The 17,834-nt window shown below is 44.0% G+C and overlaps 7 protein-coding genes and 2 non-coding genes across 9 annotated transcripts; 7 read left to right on the top strand and 2 right to left on the bottom strand. All coding sequences in view use genetic code 12, as the record gives it.

Annotated features, from left to right (window-relative positions):
- Positions 1–260: 260 nt before the first annotated feature.
- On the top strand, positions 261–1,667 carry CXQ85_005284 (uncharacterized protein; the record flags this gene model as incomplete). The annotated part of the gene is made up of 1 exon (XM_025488881.1): positions 261–1,667. One exon carries the CDS (start codon positions 261–263, stop codon positions 1,665–1,667), a length of 1,407 nt encoding a protein of 468 aa, XP_025343197.1.
- A 202-nt stretch (positions 1,668–1,869) lies between these two features.
- CXQ85_005283 (guanine nucleotide exchange factor) lies at positions 1,870–8,979 on the top strand (the record flags this gene model as incomplete). Its single annotated transcript, XM_025488880.1, has 2 exons — positions 1,870–6,620; positions 6,759–8,979. The coding sequence occupies 2 exons, from the start codon at positions 1,870–1,872 to the stop codon at positions 8,977–8,979; spliced, it is 6,972 nt and encodes a 2,323-aa protein (XP_025343196.1).
- Positions 8,980–9,337: 358 nt separating this feature from the next.
- Positions 9,338–9,419, top strand: CXQ85_005282. The gene has a single exon. It is a non-coding gene; the product is annotated as a tRNA-Leu (tRNA).
- A 513-nt stretch (positions 9,420–9,932) lies between these two features.
- Positions 9,933–10,005, top strand: CXQ85_005281. Its single transcript has one exon. It is a non-coding gene; the product is annotated as a tRNA-Lys (tRNA).
- Positions 10,006–10,409: 404 nt separating this feature from the next.
- On the top strand, positions 10,410–10,775 carry CXQ85_005280 (uncharacterized protein; the record flags this gene model as incomplete). Its single annotated transcript, XM_025488879.1, has 1 exon — positions 10,410–10,775. One exon carries the CDS (start codon positions 10,410–10,412, stop codon positions 10,773–10,775), a length of 366 nt encoding a protein of 121 aa, XP_025343195.1.
- Positions 10,776–10,944: 169 nt separating this feature from the next.
- On the top strand, positions 10,945–12,462 carry CDC37 (Cdc37p; the record flags this gene model as incomplete). The annotated part of the gene is made up of 1 exon (XM_025488878.1): positions 10,945–12,462. The coding sequence occupies one exon, from the start codon at positions 10,945–10,947 to the stop codon at positions 12,460–12,462; it is 1,518 nt and encodes a 505-aa protein (XP_025343194.1).
- Positions 12,463–12,517: 55 nt separating this feature from the next.
- NAB3 (Nab3p) lies at positions 12,518–14,707 on the bottom strand (the record flags this gene model as incomplete). The annotated part of the gene is made up of 1 exon (XM_025488877.1): positions 12,518–14,707. The coding sequence occupies one exon, from the start codon at positions 14,705–14,707 to the stop codon at positions 12,518–12,520; it is 2,190 nt and encodes a 729-aa protein (XP_025343193.1).
- A 391-nt stretch (positions 14,708–15,098) lies between these two features.
- CXQ85_005277 (uncharacterized protein) lies at positions 15,099–16,136 on the top strand (the record flags this gene model as incomplete). Its single annotated transcript, XM_025488876.1, has 1 exon — positions 15,099–16,136. The coding sequence occupies one exon, from the start codon at positions 15,099–15,101 to the stop codon at positions 16,134–16,136; it is 1,038 nt and encodes a 345-aa protein (XP_025343192.1).
- Positions 16,137–16,166: 30 nt separating this feature from the next.
- On the bottom strand, positions 16,167–17,813 carry SEC20 (Sec20p; the record flags this gene model as incomplete). Its single annotated transcript, XM_025488875.1, has 1 exon — positions 16,167–17,813. One exon carries the CDS (start codon positions 17,811–17,813, stop codon positions 16,167–16,169), a length of 1,647 nt encoding a protein of 548 aa, XP_025343191.1.
- Positions 17,814–17,834: the final 21 nt, after the last annotated feature.

Below are 17,834 nucleotides of genomic sequence, written 5' to 3'. Positions count from 1 at the left end.
GTTTTCTTCAAGGGTGGTAATGCCCATATGCGTCATTGAGACATCACGAGTGAACGGCTGACGTGAATGACCTTTGGGTTTGTCAGCAAAAAAATTCGACTATTGCAAACCTGAAGGCAATTACATGGGTTTGGTTTCCTTCAATTTGCATTAATTTGAGTTCTTTTGTCTTCTTTGTGTCCTCTGTATTGGTTTCTCTCGATATATATATGTTCGCATCTCTATCTAAAAACGTAACTAACTATGGTGCATTAACTCATATGTCATATAAACAAGTCTTCTACAACGAACTACGGCGATGCTTCAATGGGAATGTGCCTGATAAACTATTAGTGGCCCTCTCGGGAGGAGTCGACTCCATGTGCTTGACTTATCTACTAGCTGATTACAAACGTACATACCAGCCTCTGCTAGACATCCATGCATTAACCATAGACCATGGCTACCGAAATGAATCAACCCAAGAAGCCAAAGAGGTCGGGGAACAAGTCAGCCAGTGGGGGATAAAGCACCAGATAAAGAAGCTTGACTATGGGAGGAACTTGAATGAAATCACGAATTTCGAGGAAGTGGCTAGGACCCTTCGGTATGAAGCATTCCAGGATTCATGTCATAATCTAGGCATAGGGTCAATACTTGTGGCGCATAATCTTGATGATCAGATCGAGACTTTTCTCCAAAGACTTCAAATGAACTCAACTTTGTTTGGCTTGGCTAGTCTAAAAGGTCGTTCGCCCTTTCCATCTAAACCTAGAGGACCGGTAGAGAGAATGCCTCCTCTTACAGTCTGCCGGCCAGTTTTACTGTTGAGCAAGCCTGAGATAATACAGGTTTGTCAAAAAAACCAGGTCAATTGGTTTGAAGATAAGACAAATGCAGACCCAACCGTGACGAAGCGTAACTGGTTACGGCATCACTTACCTAATATTGATGACAAGAAGCATCCTTTGTCAAGAGAGCAGCTACTTCGAAGTATCAATGACATTGGAAATACTAGAGAAGTGTTAGAAAGTCACATTGATAAGTTGGACAAGTACATCAGGACTTACGGAAACTTCAAATTCGATAAGGCACAAGCTGCGATTAGTTTCACTGTGCCTTTGTCCTTCTGGTCCAAGCTCCATGAGTCTGTCGCTGGTCGCTGGCTCTATAACTTAATGTATCCTATCTCATCTTCCGATAACTATCATTGGTCTTATGCCAAAATCGAACGCTTGGCTATACCAAGGATAAACGAGTTCTTGACGTCCCCATCTAATAACAAACTATCCTTAACTTATTTGAATGTGAAGCTTGACATTGAGAGTGCTGACCATGATACATTGAACATTCAGCTATCTAGGCAACCTACGGAGCGCAGGTTGAGGGCAGCTTCTACAATCGACCTCCACTTGACAGAATCCCCGCTGGAATGGGTTCTCTTTAATAACATCTGGTGGCTTTCAATAAGTGATAAAAAAGCCAGAAAGGTACGCATAGAACAATACAATTCAAGCATGAAAGCCAAGTTGTCTAAAACATTTCCAAAGGTTCGCAGAGTTAGTCGTGGGATTCCAATCGTTATTAACGATACTAATGATGAAGTACTCGCCTTACCAACTCTTGGAAGTACTGTTCCGGGTGTCAATGTTGAATGGTATGTAAAAGCAGCGAGCAATGCCGAATGAGAGAAATGAAGATTTTATATTAATTCAATTATTATATGTATATATTTCAGAATCTTATCAAAAAAGGGAAGTAGGTATAGTACATTTGCAGTCGCGGGCTGGACTACCAACTTTGAATTTCCTGCACCAAAACAAACGACCTTTGAACATAAAGCACTATAGAACATAACACATACAACCCATTTGTCATCGCCGCCAGACCATGTCGTTCATCAATTTACACGATAGGACACACCTGGCTGGCCCCACACCGAAATACACCGGTGGCCAAACCGGAACCCCGAGAAGCAAAAGCAAAGCAAAGAATGTTAACCTTCTGACCCAGCAGTTCAAGCTAGCCCACCAGAGGGTAAGTCTTGATGTTGACCTCGTACATCAGAAAATCAATGGATTCACCGAACTAACGTTGGTCCCTACTAGCAATACACTCCGAGCCATTAAGCTTGATGCTAGGGAGATGAATATTAAAGAAGTATACATCAATGGTACGAAGTTGGTCAACTTTATCCACAATGACTTGCTATACATCAATGATCCAGAAAAGTTTGACAATTGTATAGATGCTGGCTCTGTTAACATATGGGATGTATTCTCTGAAAAATTTACAATCCATCAGCACCATCTACTAAGGCAAAAGCTCAATTACATATTCGGAGAGTTCGAGGATGACCAGTTTGATCCTATGGGCTCACTTGACCTCGGAAATACGGAGGAGCTTATAGTTGGCCTACCGGACAATTTCAAATTCCAATCAGCAGACAGACATTCGGCACATACACCAGCGTCACTGATACCGACAGGCTTAACGCCTCTACATCTGCGTAACAAGAACACACAAAGCGATTCATATGCTCCTATTCAGCTTGGTATCGAATACGAGGTGAAAAATCCTAATAACGGAGTCAATTTTGCTTGTCTCGAAGATGACAGAAAGCTTTGGCATGCTTACACGGTAAATTCTGAGTTCAATATTTCGACATCTTCGTGGGTCCCATGTATCGACAATCTATGGGAGAAGGGTACGTGGTCCTTCGAGCTTACTGTCCCAAGAAGTACGAGGGATATTGGTGGCTTCGATTCCCAAGAAAATGGTGCACAAGAAGACGCCATGGACATTGAGAAAGATTCTTCCACACATAGAAGCAACGAAGAGAGTGACGAGGAGGAAGATGATTCCGAACACTACGATCTTTTTGTCTGCACCGGTGATTCAGCTAATACAAAGGAGACGCCCCACCCGACCGATGAATCTAAAAAGATTGTCTCCTGGTCAATATTCAATCCAATTTGCGCACATCATGTGGGATGGGCTGTGGGACCTTTTGAGAGCGCCGAATTGGCCAATCTCTCAAGCAATACACAGCAAGGTGCAGATGAAGATGGTTATGAAGAAATCGAGAAAGAAGAACTCGGTTCCGTTGTCACATTATATTTTCTTCCTGGTCAGGAGGACCTTGCAAGGAACACCTGTATTTTTATTCATGAAGCTTTGGACTTCTTCTCGTCGGAATTTGGCTCCTACCCTTTCAGTACCTACGGCATGGTCTTTGTCAATGGCCCATCTTATCCTTATAACAATTTTGCTGGTCTCACTGTTTTGAGCGATAGACTACTTTATCCTCAAAACCTTATAGAACCTATGTTCACACTCACAGAAAATATTCTAGAGTGTATCGCAGGACAGTGGTCAAGTATCAATATTGTACCTCAAACATTTAATGACCTATGGTGTACAATTGGTATTGCTCGCTTCATGTCATTCCAATTCTTGAGAGATTTGATGGGTGTTAACGAATTCAGGTACAACATAAAACAGAAGATGGAGAATATCGTCGAAACTGACGTCTCGAAACAACCTATATCTTTGCCTTTTATTCGCTATCCACTCTCGGAGGCAGATCTTGATTTCGTTCGTCTCAAAGCATCTGTTGTGTTACTCATTTTGGACAGACGTATGACCAAAACAGATAAGCTGTTTGGTTTGACCCGTGTGTTACCTAAGATCTTCTTACAGGCCATGTCAGGAGATTTGCAGAATGGCACATTGTCCACTCAGCACTTTCAGAACGTATGTGAAAAAGTCAACCGTAACAGGCTTGACAACTTTTTTAAACAGTGGGTATTTGGCGTTGGTACTCCTGTCTTTAACATAACCCAACGTTTCAACAAGAAAAGGTCGTTGATTGAAGTTGTGATTCGCCAAACTCAAATTCAACAACATCGCTCCATCAGACCCAAACCAGAGACTTTCATGGAAGAGTCAATGATGTATCTACATGATCAAGAATTGCCTTCCGCCCAGAACACATTTCTTGGCCCTATGACCATTAGGGTGCACGAGGCAGATGGTACTCCGTATGAGCACATTGTTGACATCAAGGATTCTCTTGTTAAATTCGATGTCCAGTACAATACAAAAGCTAGACGACTGAGGAAGAACAAAGAAGAGAACGTCGAGACAAATCCCGTCTTCTCCAAACTTGGTGACATTCTACTTAAGGAGAAAGATGTTAAGGAGTGGGATTTTGAAGAATGGCCTAAAAGAGATGAGGACATTGTTGATCCCTATGAATGGATTCGTGTTGATACTGATTCAGAATGGATCGCTCGCTTCAATGTTAAACAACCGGACTACATGTTTGGTTCCCAGTTGCAACAGGATAGGGATGTTGAGGCTCAATGTGAAGCAGCTCGCTATTTTGGAGAGCAAGAAAAGCCAACCAAGATTTACTGTACCACGCTCACAAGGACACTAATGGACCGGCGCTATCATCATGGTGTGAGGATTGCTGCGGCCCAAGCACTTGCTAACCTTTCTAAGAAAGCAAACTCCTATTTCGGTTTACCATATTTGTTAAAAGCTTTCCGCAAACTCTTCTGCTTCGAAAAGAGTAACATACCTATCGGTAACTCATTTGAAGTATTTGGAAAGTATTTCCTCCAGAAAGCTATGCCTCAGATTTTAGCTCAAATTCGTGATGACGATGGAAACAGCTTAAGAGAAGTGAAGGAAATACTCCTCAATTTTGTCAAGTATAATGATAATTCTAACAATGAATTTCAAGACTGTTATTACGTCAGCGAGTTATTGAACGCCTTGACTGAGGCGGTTATTCCAGTTAATGAAAAAAGAAAGCTCATTGATTTTCATCTTGAGAAAGAAGAGCGCTTAGGTTATAAATCTAACGATGAGAAATTTGTTACCGAAGTGATAGAGGAGCTTGACAGATTGAGGAAGATTGAAGAATGGGTTCCTTCTTATCAGAATATGGTGTGTGCCAGCTGTATCAGACAAAAAACGAGGCTTGCTAGAAACAACCTTTGCGAATATTCCTTTGAGGAGCTAGTGAAGTTTACTACGCCAAATCATGCCGAGGAGGTAAGGTTAGCAGCTTTTGAAGGAATCCTTCTATTAGGAGGACTAAAAGTGTGGGAGATATTACGCTATTTCCTTTATTCACTTTGCTTAAGCGACACCACAAGATTCTTCAAAACCAGAATGATTGATGCCCTACAAAACGCTGTTTGTGAGGCGGCAGTTCATGGTATTCCCTCAGTGATAGATGACCCCGAGTTTGATTCGTTGAACAAGTTATTTAACGCTAACAAGGGGCTTTCGAACCCAAATAACATGATTGTGGTAGAGGAATCCCAAAATACAGAGGTAAGTTCAAGAAGGGATGCACTCGCAAGAGCGTCCATCGAAGGCACTGTCCTTCTTTTGAGAAGAGATTACGGGATTGGCCACGGTCTTAAAAAGGCTCTCTGGAGATTGATTCACTCCTCGTTGTTGGGTTTAAAGGAGCGCAGAGTACTCTTCGGGCTTTGTGAAATCCTCTATTTCGAAAAAGACACATACCCAGTGGATATATCAGTTCCATTTGTTCCCCTTGATGAATTGAAAAAGAAAATCGTGGCTAGAGATTTGGGTGATGGTTCGATCGTTATCAAACGTGAGGGTAGATTCCGCATTCAGCTTACGACGAAGGTACTGTTGACTGATCCAAAGAAAGCAGAGAGACCGGAAAAACACCGGCCTTCTATTGATCGTGGAATGCGCAGATCCAATTCTAATCTTGACGGCCATGCTCAAGCTTCGGAGCCCAAACTTAAACTCAAGCTTGGCCGCCTGGACAGTAAAGCTGAAAGTAAACCAGAGAAGAAGGTCGCAGAACCTAATGTGGCACCCACTGTTACGAGAGATGCGAAGAATAACATGAAGATCAAGATGAAGTTCCTGAGAAGAGGCCTTTCAGAAGTTACAACCTCCCGAAGAAGAAGAAAGAATGTTTTGCTTAGTGATTCATATGTCACTATCAAGTTCTTCAATCCCGCAAATCTCGATAAATTCAGATCACCCGGCGGGTTTGGACCATCTAACACTGTTCAAGATACTGTGGAGGAGATCGAGCCACCAGTTAGCAAGCCTATTCCAAGGTATGTGAAGATCAGTGCGGGTAAAGTAACTGTTTCCGAGACTCCTTTTGAAGACAAAGCTGTGAGCAAGCCGGCTGACAATGGTCACCAAAATGGGCATCCTGGTGATGCCGAGGACGCCAAGGACCCTGAAAAGGCCAATCAGGGTAATACTGAACTTGAAAAGTCAAAGAAGGAGCCTAGCAAACAGAAGAGTCCTACACCAGTCAGTGTACCAGCAGAACAACCAGGGCGTCTATCGAAGGAGGGACTGGCTGAGCCCCGGGAGCATATTTCCAGGACTGCCAGTCCAGTTAGTGCAGACCATCCACAAGGCCCCAAGAAGAAGAAAACCAAAATTTACATCCACAATGGCAGCAGAAGTCACAGCCGCAGTGGCTCTTCTTCTACATCTGTGGAGCCAGAGGTAAAGAAAGAAGCCAGTGAAAGCATCGCCGAAACCACCAACAAAGAAGACGATAAAAAAGAAGAGGAGGCGAAACCTAAACCAAAACTTTCCTTAAAATTGTCCCTCAAGTAATACATTCGCATATAGTTTAATGAGACATGGACCATGGCTCCAGAACTGTGTAATAGTCGCCAGCATTTTGATACTACCGCACTCCTACCTCTATAGATACCGTTATCAACGTAATTGGCCGCCACATCCCCTAGACAACATATTCTTTATCCGGCTAATATGTCGTTCAATAACCCGCTAGGCTTCAATGTGTCCAAGGCAATCCCCACCACCTCCACCACTAACACCAACACAACCTCCACGGTCACATCCCAAACTGCGTCCCCATCCCCCTCCAAGTACAGTGAATATGACCAGCAACCTAGCTTGAGCAAGTCCAATTGGAAGGATCTTCAGGAATCTATGAGGCCACCCACCTCTTCATCAAGTTCGTCCCCTAAAGTTCTACAACCGGCCACGACTACCGGACTCAGTGATGTCACTCCAACAACTGTTAGTGTGGCAGAGGGCGCTAATGGATCAAGGGAGAAGACTGATTTGATCGGACTCTTTGATAAGTTCGATGTCAACAAGGCTAACGAAGAAGAACAAAGCAAAGATGACGATGAGGTCGAGATTGATTCGTTGGAGGAGAAGATGAAGCAATTCAAACCTAAGGCCAGACAGGGATCTAACAAGTCGACATTGACTGATCAGCTCGAGGAGAAGGAGCATTTAAAACCATTGGAAGAAAATACGGAAGCTTCGCAAGGAGAACAAACTGAAACCATTGAGGAGACAACTACAGAGGAACCCAATCAGCCAGAAGCTAATGATTCACTTAAAGAACCTGAAAGTGTCCCACAGGCAGAAGCAACGGAACCTCAAAGCGACGATCAGTCTGCTCTAGGGGCAGATAAAAATGAGCCAACTAACGTCCATGCGAAGGAAACGTCTCTCGATGAAACCAATGATGCATCCAAAGGGGATGAGACAATAGAGAGCCCTACTGGAACATCGTTAGATGAGTCGAAAGACACAGAAGAAGAAGATGTCCTCAAGGGAACCCAACTGGAGACTGTTGAGGACTACCAGTTGAAGGAGGACGAGATTCCTAATGATGTTTCGAATAACGTTCCTCGTCGCCCAAGAAATAAGAGAAACAACTCAATCCAGAGAACATTTGACACGATCAACCCTCAAGAACAGTATCAAAAATCACACAGACCTTTTGACTTCCAGACATTCCTTTCTCATGTGAAGAAGAAGTCAGCGGACCCCATTGTTCGTTACATCAGATCGTTCTTGATATCCTTCACCAGACAGGCGCCTACTATGACAACAGCGCAAAGGATAAAGGCAGTTCGCCAGTTCAAGCAGTTTATTAAGGGAAAGTTCGAGGAGTTTGAGCCATTTGCAAGCATGGATGCCACCGACATTGAAAATTCGAACGAGGGTATTGAAAAGCTTATTATGAATCGTTTGTACGAGTATTGTTTCTCGCCAGAAGTTTTCAAGAAGCATGGTCACCAAACTCAAGAATCATTCTTGCAGGATCTCAGAGAGGACTTGAAGTTTACCAGCAATTTGGACAAATTCTCCTGGGTCCTGGGGACTCATCTTGATGTTGACCTCGATGAAATCGCCCAAAGAAAGAAAGAGACGTCCCATGACAGCATGAATTACCTCGACCATGCTATCACGGAGCTTAACAAAATTAACAATTACAGAGCACCAAGAGACAAAATAATATGCATCCTCAACTCATGCAAAATCATATTCAGTTTACTTCGTGTCAGCAAGCAGGAAACGAATGCTGATGCTTTTATCCCGTTGCTCATATTGGTCATTATTCGTGCCAAGACACCTAATATCATTAGCAATATTCATTACATCGAGAGGTTTAGAGGAGAAGAGTGGCTCATGCATGGAGAGACGAGTTATTACCTTTCGTCTGTTCAAGGAGCAATCTCATTTATTCAAAACATTACAAAAGACGATCTTACCGTACCAGACGAAGAGTTCGAAGCCAATATTGAAGCATGGGAAGCCGACGTCAAACAAAGACCACCTGAACTTGTCATTCCCGAACCCCAACCTGCGGGCGCCCCTTCAAACGCTCCAGTGGCACGTACAAACTTGTCACCATCGAGTGTATTGATAGCAAGTGCCGAAAATTTCAAGAACTCCATCACCAGTTACTTGTCATCGCCACCGCCTCAGCAACAGTCGGAAGAGGAGGAGCAGAACCAGCCTGAACCGAGAGAAGAGCGTGCCCGTGGTCCATCAACCGAAGATATCGATGCAGCATTCGCTCAACTCACTGAAATGTTTCCTTCTCTTGACAAAGCGATTTTGAGAGACTTGGTGGTCATGAACGAAGCAAACGTTGAAAAGACATTAGATGTTTGTCTACAGTTGGTGAATGAAAGTTAAGTAACTTCAGTATTTAAGTGGCATATTTTGCATCGGTCAACTCCATTTCAAGCATATTTCACGAGTTAAGCATGCCTTCAAGGATAATATAAAGTAAGTGATATTCTTTTTTTCTGTGTAGTCAATGCCAAACCGCCCAAAACCCATCCTAAGACAACCAATTCAAATTAAGATTATAACAATGCCCTATTGCTGCAACAACAAGCTGAATGCGATAGATTTACCAAGGTACGACTATATGGAGGTAGATTCTCCTAAGCGAAACCTTAAAAAGTGGAATCTTGAGTATTCGGCGTGACCTGCATATAACGTCGTTTATCTCACTTAGATTCTACAGCACCTTCTTCCTCTATCTAATGGCTCTGTGGCCGAGCGGTCTAAGGCGGCAGACTCAAGTTCTGTTATCGTAAGATGCGCGTGTTCGAATCACGCCGGAGTCATTATTTTTTGCATTTTGGGCTCTCTAAGGTGAATGGCCCTTCTACTATATTATCCCCTATACTTTATTTTTGTAATCGCTGTCTTAGGTGATGTGTCTGAAGCAGTTCTGCGCAGTGGAGGCGTAACAATCAAGATTTACGCTTACCATACACTACCAAGGTCTGAGATCATGTTCAGTTGCCTTTAACCAGGAGAGAAGCTCAATTTGCTAGTTTAAAGACTAATATAGGCTACCGTGGTATCCTAGGGTGATCTAGAAGGTGAAAGGACACTGTAAGAGGCATATTATTGGCGTTAAACGTACCATCCATCACACACTTGTGAATATCAATCACGTGATTATAGTAGTTTTTCGGCCATATCTCGCTCAAAATTTGATTTTGACGATTGCAAGACCACAGTCACAATGCAAACAGCTGGATTTTTCGATAAGTAGTAGTTTAATGGCCATTTCATGAGTTTTTATAAATACTATGTTCATTTAAATTAGATGTCAGATTTGCTAACAAAATGCCCGGCTAGCTCAATGGCTAGAGCGTGAGACTTTTAATCTCAAGGTTGCGGGTTCGACCCCCGCGTCGGGCTTCTTTTTGGCTTCGGCAACAGTCTTTGTATTAGAAACTCTCCTTTTGACCCCTTTTTAGTCTGGTGTGTCATTGTATCGATAGCGCAGCCTAGGTGACTCTAGTGGAAGCCCTCTCCAGCCAATACCCATTATCGCATTCCGTTGTATCATAAATTCCATTCGCTTAGCTTACCATAAAGGCGTGAATCCCAGGCATCTAATCTCCAATAAAAATACCCTCACTTTAGGCAATTGTTCCCGTCGTCAAACTGACAAGATAGCTAGTCTGGGGAAAGAGATGCGAATTCGCACCCATTTAGGTAAACAGATCCAGGGCCAATCTAGCGAAAAGGTATAAATGGGTGCAAATTATAGGAAATGTCTGAAGTCAAAATAAATTCTAAACAAATACCAAAAAATAATCATGCCTTTTAAATATACTCCAGCTGTCGAGGGCAAAGAGGTCAAGCCTCCCCAGATCCCTTCTCCAGGCAACAACTCTTTCTTGGGTGACATCTTCACTTCTGACGCACCCTCTGATAAGCAGATCTCGTGCGGTTTCTACAAACAAGAGAAGGGTGAGCCTTTGGAGTACCACTACGACTATGACGAAATGAAGATTATCTTGGAGGTGAAAGGCGAATACACCATTGCTGACGAGACTGGAAACAAGGTATCTGTTTCGCCTGGTGACGTCTTTTACTTCCCCAAGGGCACCACCATCACTTTCCAGACCACCGGCTATGGATATGCATTTTTCTGTGGCTTGAGACCAAACGGCACTGCCTAAGAAAGTTTATAAGTTAATTTAAAATTCAGTTATTGGTTGATCAGTGTAGAGTAAAAGGGAGAAGGTGTGGTTTTTGCAACCAGTAGAAGTTTCTCGAACCTGCATCAGTGGGTAGTCTACGAAACGCTACTCACGCATCTTAGCCACCACCCGAAACTACATACCCATAATGCCAATTGATTATTCTAAGTGGGATAAAATCGAGCTTTCTGACGACTCTGACGTCGAAGTTCACCCCAATGTTGATAAGCGCTCGTTTATCAACTGGAAGCAGCGTGACATCCACGAGAAACGTCAGCAAAGGAATATAGAGATCAAGTCCATCTTGATCCAGTTAACCATGTATGCCAAGTTGAACGCCAGACTTGATTCTTTGATGGAGAAGCTTGAGCCTCTTGAACTTCTTGATGAGAAGAAGGTGAAGGAAACTATCGATGCTGCCTATGACCCTAAGGAAAAGTTTGACTACCACAAGCTCAAGAACGACAAGGGAGAAGAACTTAGAAAAGGTTTGCGTGATTTGGAGTTCTCGACCGACGAAATAGAGTCGATGCCTCCTTACAATGAAATGGTTGAGGACCTCTTCACTCAAGTGAAGGAAGACCACCCCGAAGTGACCAGTGATGGTGACAAGTTGATTAATCATCTTAAGGAGCACAGAGCCAAGATCGATGACATCTTACTGAAGCAAACCATCAAGCTTGACTCTTTGCTTCAAGAAAAAGCTAATCTTATCAGCAGTGACGACTATCACACGGGTTTCGACAGCTCATTCGTTAACAAGGAGAAAGAAGAGGCGGAAGCAAAGGCCAAGGCTGCTGCCGACACCAAATCGAAGCCTAAATCTGAGACAGCCCTTGAAACCATCAATACTCCTACTGGTCAATCGTCATCTCAGGCACAGGAAGTTGTTGATGAATATGATCAACTCAATGTGCTTCCTGAAACGGCCGCCTTCGCTAAAATTCCTTATCATCAGCTCGACAAGAGCAGAGATTTCTTGCTTAAGAACTCTCATATTTGCACAGAGAACCAGAAGGACTCGCTTATAATGACAGCCTTTGACCACCAGCTTGAAGGTAATACGAACAAGACTAAACAGGTTGTCCACCAATCCCTCATATTGCAGTATGTGGGACAGTTGTCTGGAAATGGTCAGGTTCGTGCCCGTCTTTTGCAAGGTATCGAAATGTTCTTCTCGAATCTTATGAATCGGTCATCCCCAGTTGCTGCAGCATTTAATGATGATGTCGAGAGAACCTTCCAGCATATTCAAACCAGATGTAAAATCATTCTGGAAGAACGTCAAGGGCAAGCTAATGATGATGAATCAGAGGTTCCTGTTATTCAACTCAGATCACTCGATGACAGCACTCAGCTTACTGTGAACACTCCGTTTGAAGGCTCTAAAGAGCACGAAGTGTTCTCAACGAAGCTTTCTAAAGAAATGCAAGATGCCATCAAAACTGGGGACCTCGATGAAGTTAACAAGGTCTTTGCCGCCATGAAAGTTGAAGATGCTGAAGAAGTATTAGAGATTATTAACGAATGTAATGTGATCGGTTTAAGTGGCTACTTGGAGAACGAAGAGGAGTTTGAGAATTTGAAAGCTCAGCACGGCCACGGTAACGAGGACGAGGAAGAGACAGCTGTTGAGAGCGCTGATATTGAAGATACTGTGGATTAGTTGTTCATGTAGGTAATGCAATGTGATCATGAGATGATGTATTATGGCAAGAACCCTACTGCTTACTCAATCTAGAAAGCATGTCCATCAACGTTGACGACTGTCCGGGCTGTTGAGGACGCTGTTGCTGAGATTGCTGGGAACCGGGCGGTGCTGCCGGAGGCGTACCCTGGTTCTGGTAAGGTTGCTGGGAGGTTTGAAGTTGAGAGAGAAGCACATTCAACTGACCAGGTTGTTGAACGGCAGGAGGAGGTGGCTGTGGGTGAGCTGGTTGACCATACCCACCAGTATACCCACCCTGATATTGCTGTTGCATAGGTGGCGCAGGTTGTTGGTATGCAGAAGTCTGAAATTGTTGATGCTGTTGCAGTTGCTGTTGTTGCTGCTGCTGCTGTTGAATGAAACCAATGACTTGTTGAAGGGTTGTCGGATCAAGATTTTGAAGCATTTGAATTACGCTTGGATCAGCAAAATTCTGAGAAGCTGAGCCGGGTGAAAAGTTACCTTGCGGATTTGCGTTTGGGTATTGACCATACCCTGGATATGCGGCGTGAGGTGGATAATGAGGTGGAGGTTGTGGCAATCCATATGGATTAGATGGGTAAGGCTGATGCCGAGAGGCAGGAGGCACCGGAGAATACGAAGTATGGTGTCCGTTGTGACCTTGGTTGGCCCGACGCTCTCTCTGGCGGTCCTTCTTTTTCTGCTTCTTGGAATGATGGCTATCTCTATGGTGATGGGGATGGTGCAGCTCTGGAGATTCATTATTTTCATAATCTTTTTGTGTCTCTTCGTGTGTTCGCTTTAAATTTGAAGCTGAATCAGGCGGAAGCATCCTCTTGACAACATCAACAGCTACCAGCGGAGAAAGGTCGACGTATTCATCGAACTTGATTCCGCCTTCCTCAGTTTCCTCAAAGGTTTGCAAGTCGACTTTTGATTCCTTGATAATGCAAGCAGCAAGGACTCCAGAGTATGCTGCATCAGGTATCGCCTCTGTCAACTCTTCATCACCAATGGCGTCAACTTTGAGAGTAAGCCCCGCTGACTCGAAAGCGTTGGTGGTCTCCTTTACAAGGCGAGGAGTACTGTCGATTGTGATAAATAGATGGCAATGGGCAGGTATCTCATTGGCTTCATCATTATCATCGTCTTTCTCGGCAACTCTCTCGCGGAATTTGACTTGCTCACCTGTGGATTTTTTGTTACCAGACGAAGCATCTAGACGCATAACCCTGCCGTGAAGAGGAACGCCAGTTTCTCCCTTGATACATGCGGCACACTGCTCCGCAGTTTTAAACTGAACAAAGCCATAACCACCTTTGATCAAGATATGGAGGACTTCGCCGTACTGGTTGCAAATCCTGAAGAGATCCTTCTTGGATACCGAATTGGAAGCCAAATTGCCTATGAAAAGCCTGGAATTTTCTGGGAGGTTATCCAACAACCTTCTGTTCGAATATTTGACCTCTGTTTCCGTGTATTTCACGAAGTCTGATTCTTCCTTGGCAGACATTGGAAGACTCATATTTGGTCTTCTACAATCCTTGTTCTGTGAATCGCTTGGGTTCTTAGAGTCCGGGTCGTTTCTCGCATCGTTGTTTGCGTGGGGGTCTAGTTGAGGCAAGGAAATGCCCTTTGCTTTGAGCTGTTGGTCAATGAGCGACATTTGCTGTTCCGGGGTCAACCTTTTAAATTCAGGTTGTTTGACAAGATCGCTTTGCATGATGGCTTCATATGCCTCTTGAAGCAGAGTCGCTGGATCATTCACAGTGGCAGAGCCAGCGCTCACTGGAGGCTTCGACGGTAGCGAAGAAATTCCAGCTGGCTTAGACGTTGAAGAGGAACCTTCACCATCGGAAGTTGTTTCTAGGCCTTGTTCTGGATCATAATCATCGTCATCAGACTCTTCCTGTGAATCTTTCGTTCTGGTAGTTTCAGGTTCAGGCGATGGGTTAACGCTTTCCGGATCATACTCGTCATCCGAAGATTCCACGTCCTCTTTGGTACCTTCCACTGCGCTATCAACTGTCACAGATGGAGTGGAGCTTCTCGAGCTGGCGGTTTCCCCAGACTCGTCTGACTTTTGCCTTTCAGGCTGAAGAGATGGAGAACCGTTATTCACGCTTTCTTTTCCCTCACCAGTCTCGGACAAGGTCATTGCTGGGTCATACTCATCAACATCAGAGCTCCTTGCTTCTTCTTGCTGCTCGTCTCGCCGAAGTTCTATAGGAGTCACATCCATCTTAGAAGAGTATACTAGTAATTAGACTTCACTGTCACGCACTACTTCGCACTATAGAAAGATACCTGTGGACCAATATCTACAAAAATCACGATCACAGATAATATTCGTGGATTTTCCAGTTCAACCCAAATTTGGTCATCTTCAATACCTTAGTAGCCGGCTTTATTTTTTTCGTTCATTAGCACAGCGGCTACATTGCTATGTGTGGCTCTAGACCACTGTAGTACGCCTATGGATCCCCCACGTCTTGTCTGCACTAGCTTCGCAGACCCCCCAACCGTGGCGTAAGGTACCCTGTCGGAGTACGCTACCCCGTATAACTAAGCATAAATACCATCACAAACGCCCGTTTAGCTATTCAATTCCATAATTTTCTTAATTTTTAATCATGACTCTTAACGTTGGTATTGTCGGAACTGGTATTTTCGCTACAGACAACCATTTGCCTGTGATCAAGGAGATCTCGAACTTGAAGCCATATGCTGCTTTCAACAGAACAGAGTCCAAGGCTCAGGCATTCGCTGAAAAGGCTGGCATTGACAAGAAAGATGTTTATCAGAACGTTGAGGACCTCTTAGACAACAAGAGTGTCGACTTTGTGGACGCTTTGTTGCCAGTTCAGTCCAACTTGGACTTGGTTCAAAAGGCAATCAAGTTCAACAAGCCAATTGTGTTTGAGAAGCCAATTGCTGCAAACTTACAGCAGGCTAAGGAGATTGTTAAGATTTCTGAGTCTACTGATCTTCCTATTGGTATCTTGGAGCAGTGGGCGTTCTTGAGTGCCATTGACAAGATTCACGACCTTCTTCCAAAGATTGGCGATGTTGTATCTTTCATTTACAAGTCGACTGGTCCATGGAATGAAGAGAACAAGTACTTGGCAACTGGCTGGAGACAGAAGCCTGAGCACATTGGTGGATTTTTGAGTGACGGTGGTGTTCACCAGTTGGCTTTGCTTACTGAAGTATTGGGTGAGGTTGACTCTGTGAGCGGCCACACTAAGCAAATCAGAGAGGAGAGTGGTGCTCATGATATCTTGTTCTCCACTTTCAAGTTGAAGTCTGGTGCAATTGGTAACTTTACTTACGGTTCTGCCTTCGGTGCTACTGAGAAGTCCACTAGCTTTACTATTTATGGTACCAACGGTTCTATCGTGTACGACTTTTCCCCTGCCTTGAAGAAGCCTACTATCACTTACCAAACTGGCCCAAGTGCTCAGCAGGCTTCTGACAAGAACGTTATCGAGATCGATGAGGTCAATGCTATCAAGAAGGAATTTGAGAACTTTGCAGAGGCTGTCGAGAAGAAGGACAAGTCCATTGTCAGAGTTTATCCTAGAAAGGCTTTCCACCACTTGGCTGTTATCGCTGCTGCTCTTGATTCGTCTGACAAGGATGGTGCTTCTATTAAGGTTGAGCAGCCATAAATGTATTCTATTTAAAACAATAAACATTTGTTATAGTTCATCATGAGCATGCTCGTGTGCGCTCCACTCTTTGAAACCTAGTTTAGCCCAATCTTCTTCATCTAGATTCAACAGTTCAGTGCCCTCTTCGGCTGGCACAGTAACTGCCTCTTCTTTCACTGTTGTGACCTCTTCGTGGCCCGCTGATACATCTCTAGGTGCTTCCTTCAGCTTTTCAAGCTCGACCAGGTCAGTTTTCTCGCTTCCTTCGCCTGTCTTAGTATTGACCAAAGTGGAATCCAACACCAGCTCAGCTGGTTCAATTGGCTCCACTTGCTGAACTGGGTCAACTGGCTCAAACTCTGCTGATTCGCGTGGGTCAACTGGTTCAACTGGTTCTGGTTCAGCTTGCTGAAACTCGGCTGACTCAATGGGTTCAACAGACACGGGTGAATCAATGGCCTCTGTAGACTTGAGAGGCACAGTTTCTTTCGCTTCTTCAATTTCGTTAGTTCCTTCAGCTTCTTCCTCTGTTAATATAGACGTGCTACCCAGACTTGGAGAAGGTATTTGGGTGGATATCGTGTCTGTCTCGATGCCATGTGCAATGCTCGTCTCTTCCTCGTTATGATCTATTTTACCAAGGGTTTCAGCGGCGTGAGACAAATCCAGAGATTCTTCCACTTCGCTTCTGGGAGACTCGGTCGATTCGGAAAGAATTGGGTCAAGTATGGAACTGGATATCAGTTCAACCTCTGACGAAACTACGTCTTTGGCTCGATGAACCGCAGAAGACACAGATGACAGTATTGCGGTTGTCTCTTGGAAAGCTGGCGACTGATAGGAGTCTACCATTATTGGAGCCTCCTTCTTCGCCGTAAACCAAGAAACAACGCCGAGTACCTTGAGTAACGACCAAGTAAGAACCTTGACAGGTAACTTCAAGATTCTATGCCATATCACCCAAGCAAGACATAGTAGCAAGAACCCAATGCTGAAATAAATACGTCTCTTGTCTTTCTTATCTTGTTTCTCGATAAATTTGACTATCTGCCTAGACTTGTTCAACAAGGATTCTAGGTCCACAAGCTTATCGTTCACCTTGCTGAGATCTCTCGTTTGCTGCTCGAGAGTTTCCGTATTGAGCTCCGTCTGCATCACAGACATGGTCATGAGTTGCTTAGTTAGCTTCAAGCTATTAGTGATATTTTTATTCTGCGTGAGAACTTGATCTTCAATCGGCCTGTCTTCTTTATCTTCCAGCGGTGTTGATCTCCCAGCAAACAATTGCTCCCTGGAATCCAAGTTAGAGTCTTTCCATTTGCTCACGTATTCTTCAACGATTTGACTGTGAACACGTTCACTTTCCTGTTCGTAGGCTTCTAGTTGGCTGTTTCTGAGCTTCTCTTTCAAGTTACGAACCGTGAGTTTGTGGAGAGCTAACTTCTCCCAAAGTAGATCCTGGTCAGCGGTTCTGGGTGCAAATTGAAGAATCAAGAGCTCAAGAACACTCAAGACATCATTCATTTGGTTGATCGAGTAATGAGCACGTTTGGTGAGTGTGCCTCTCTTTGTTTCAATGGATTCAGCCTCGTCGGCCTCTTTAGATAATGCCTTGATATCTTCTATATCATTGAAAACTTCATTTTTAAGGCGAGTGAGTTCACCCAATTGAACATCAAAGTCCGTAGCCAGCATGTGTAGCTTCTCTGTTTGGAG

Source organism: Candidozyma haemuli, assembly GCF_002926055.2.
Source record: "Candidozyma haemuli strain B11899 chromosome Unknown J_2014730914, whole genome shotgun sequence".
Classification (NCBI taxonomy): domain Eukaryota; kingdom Fungi; phylum Ascomycota; class Pichiomycetes; order Serinales; family Metschnikowiaceae; genus Candidozyma; species Candidozyma haemuli.
Note: the sequence above shows the minus strand (reverse complement) of the source record. Positions and strands in the feature narration are given on the sequence as shown.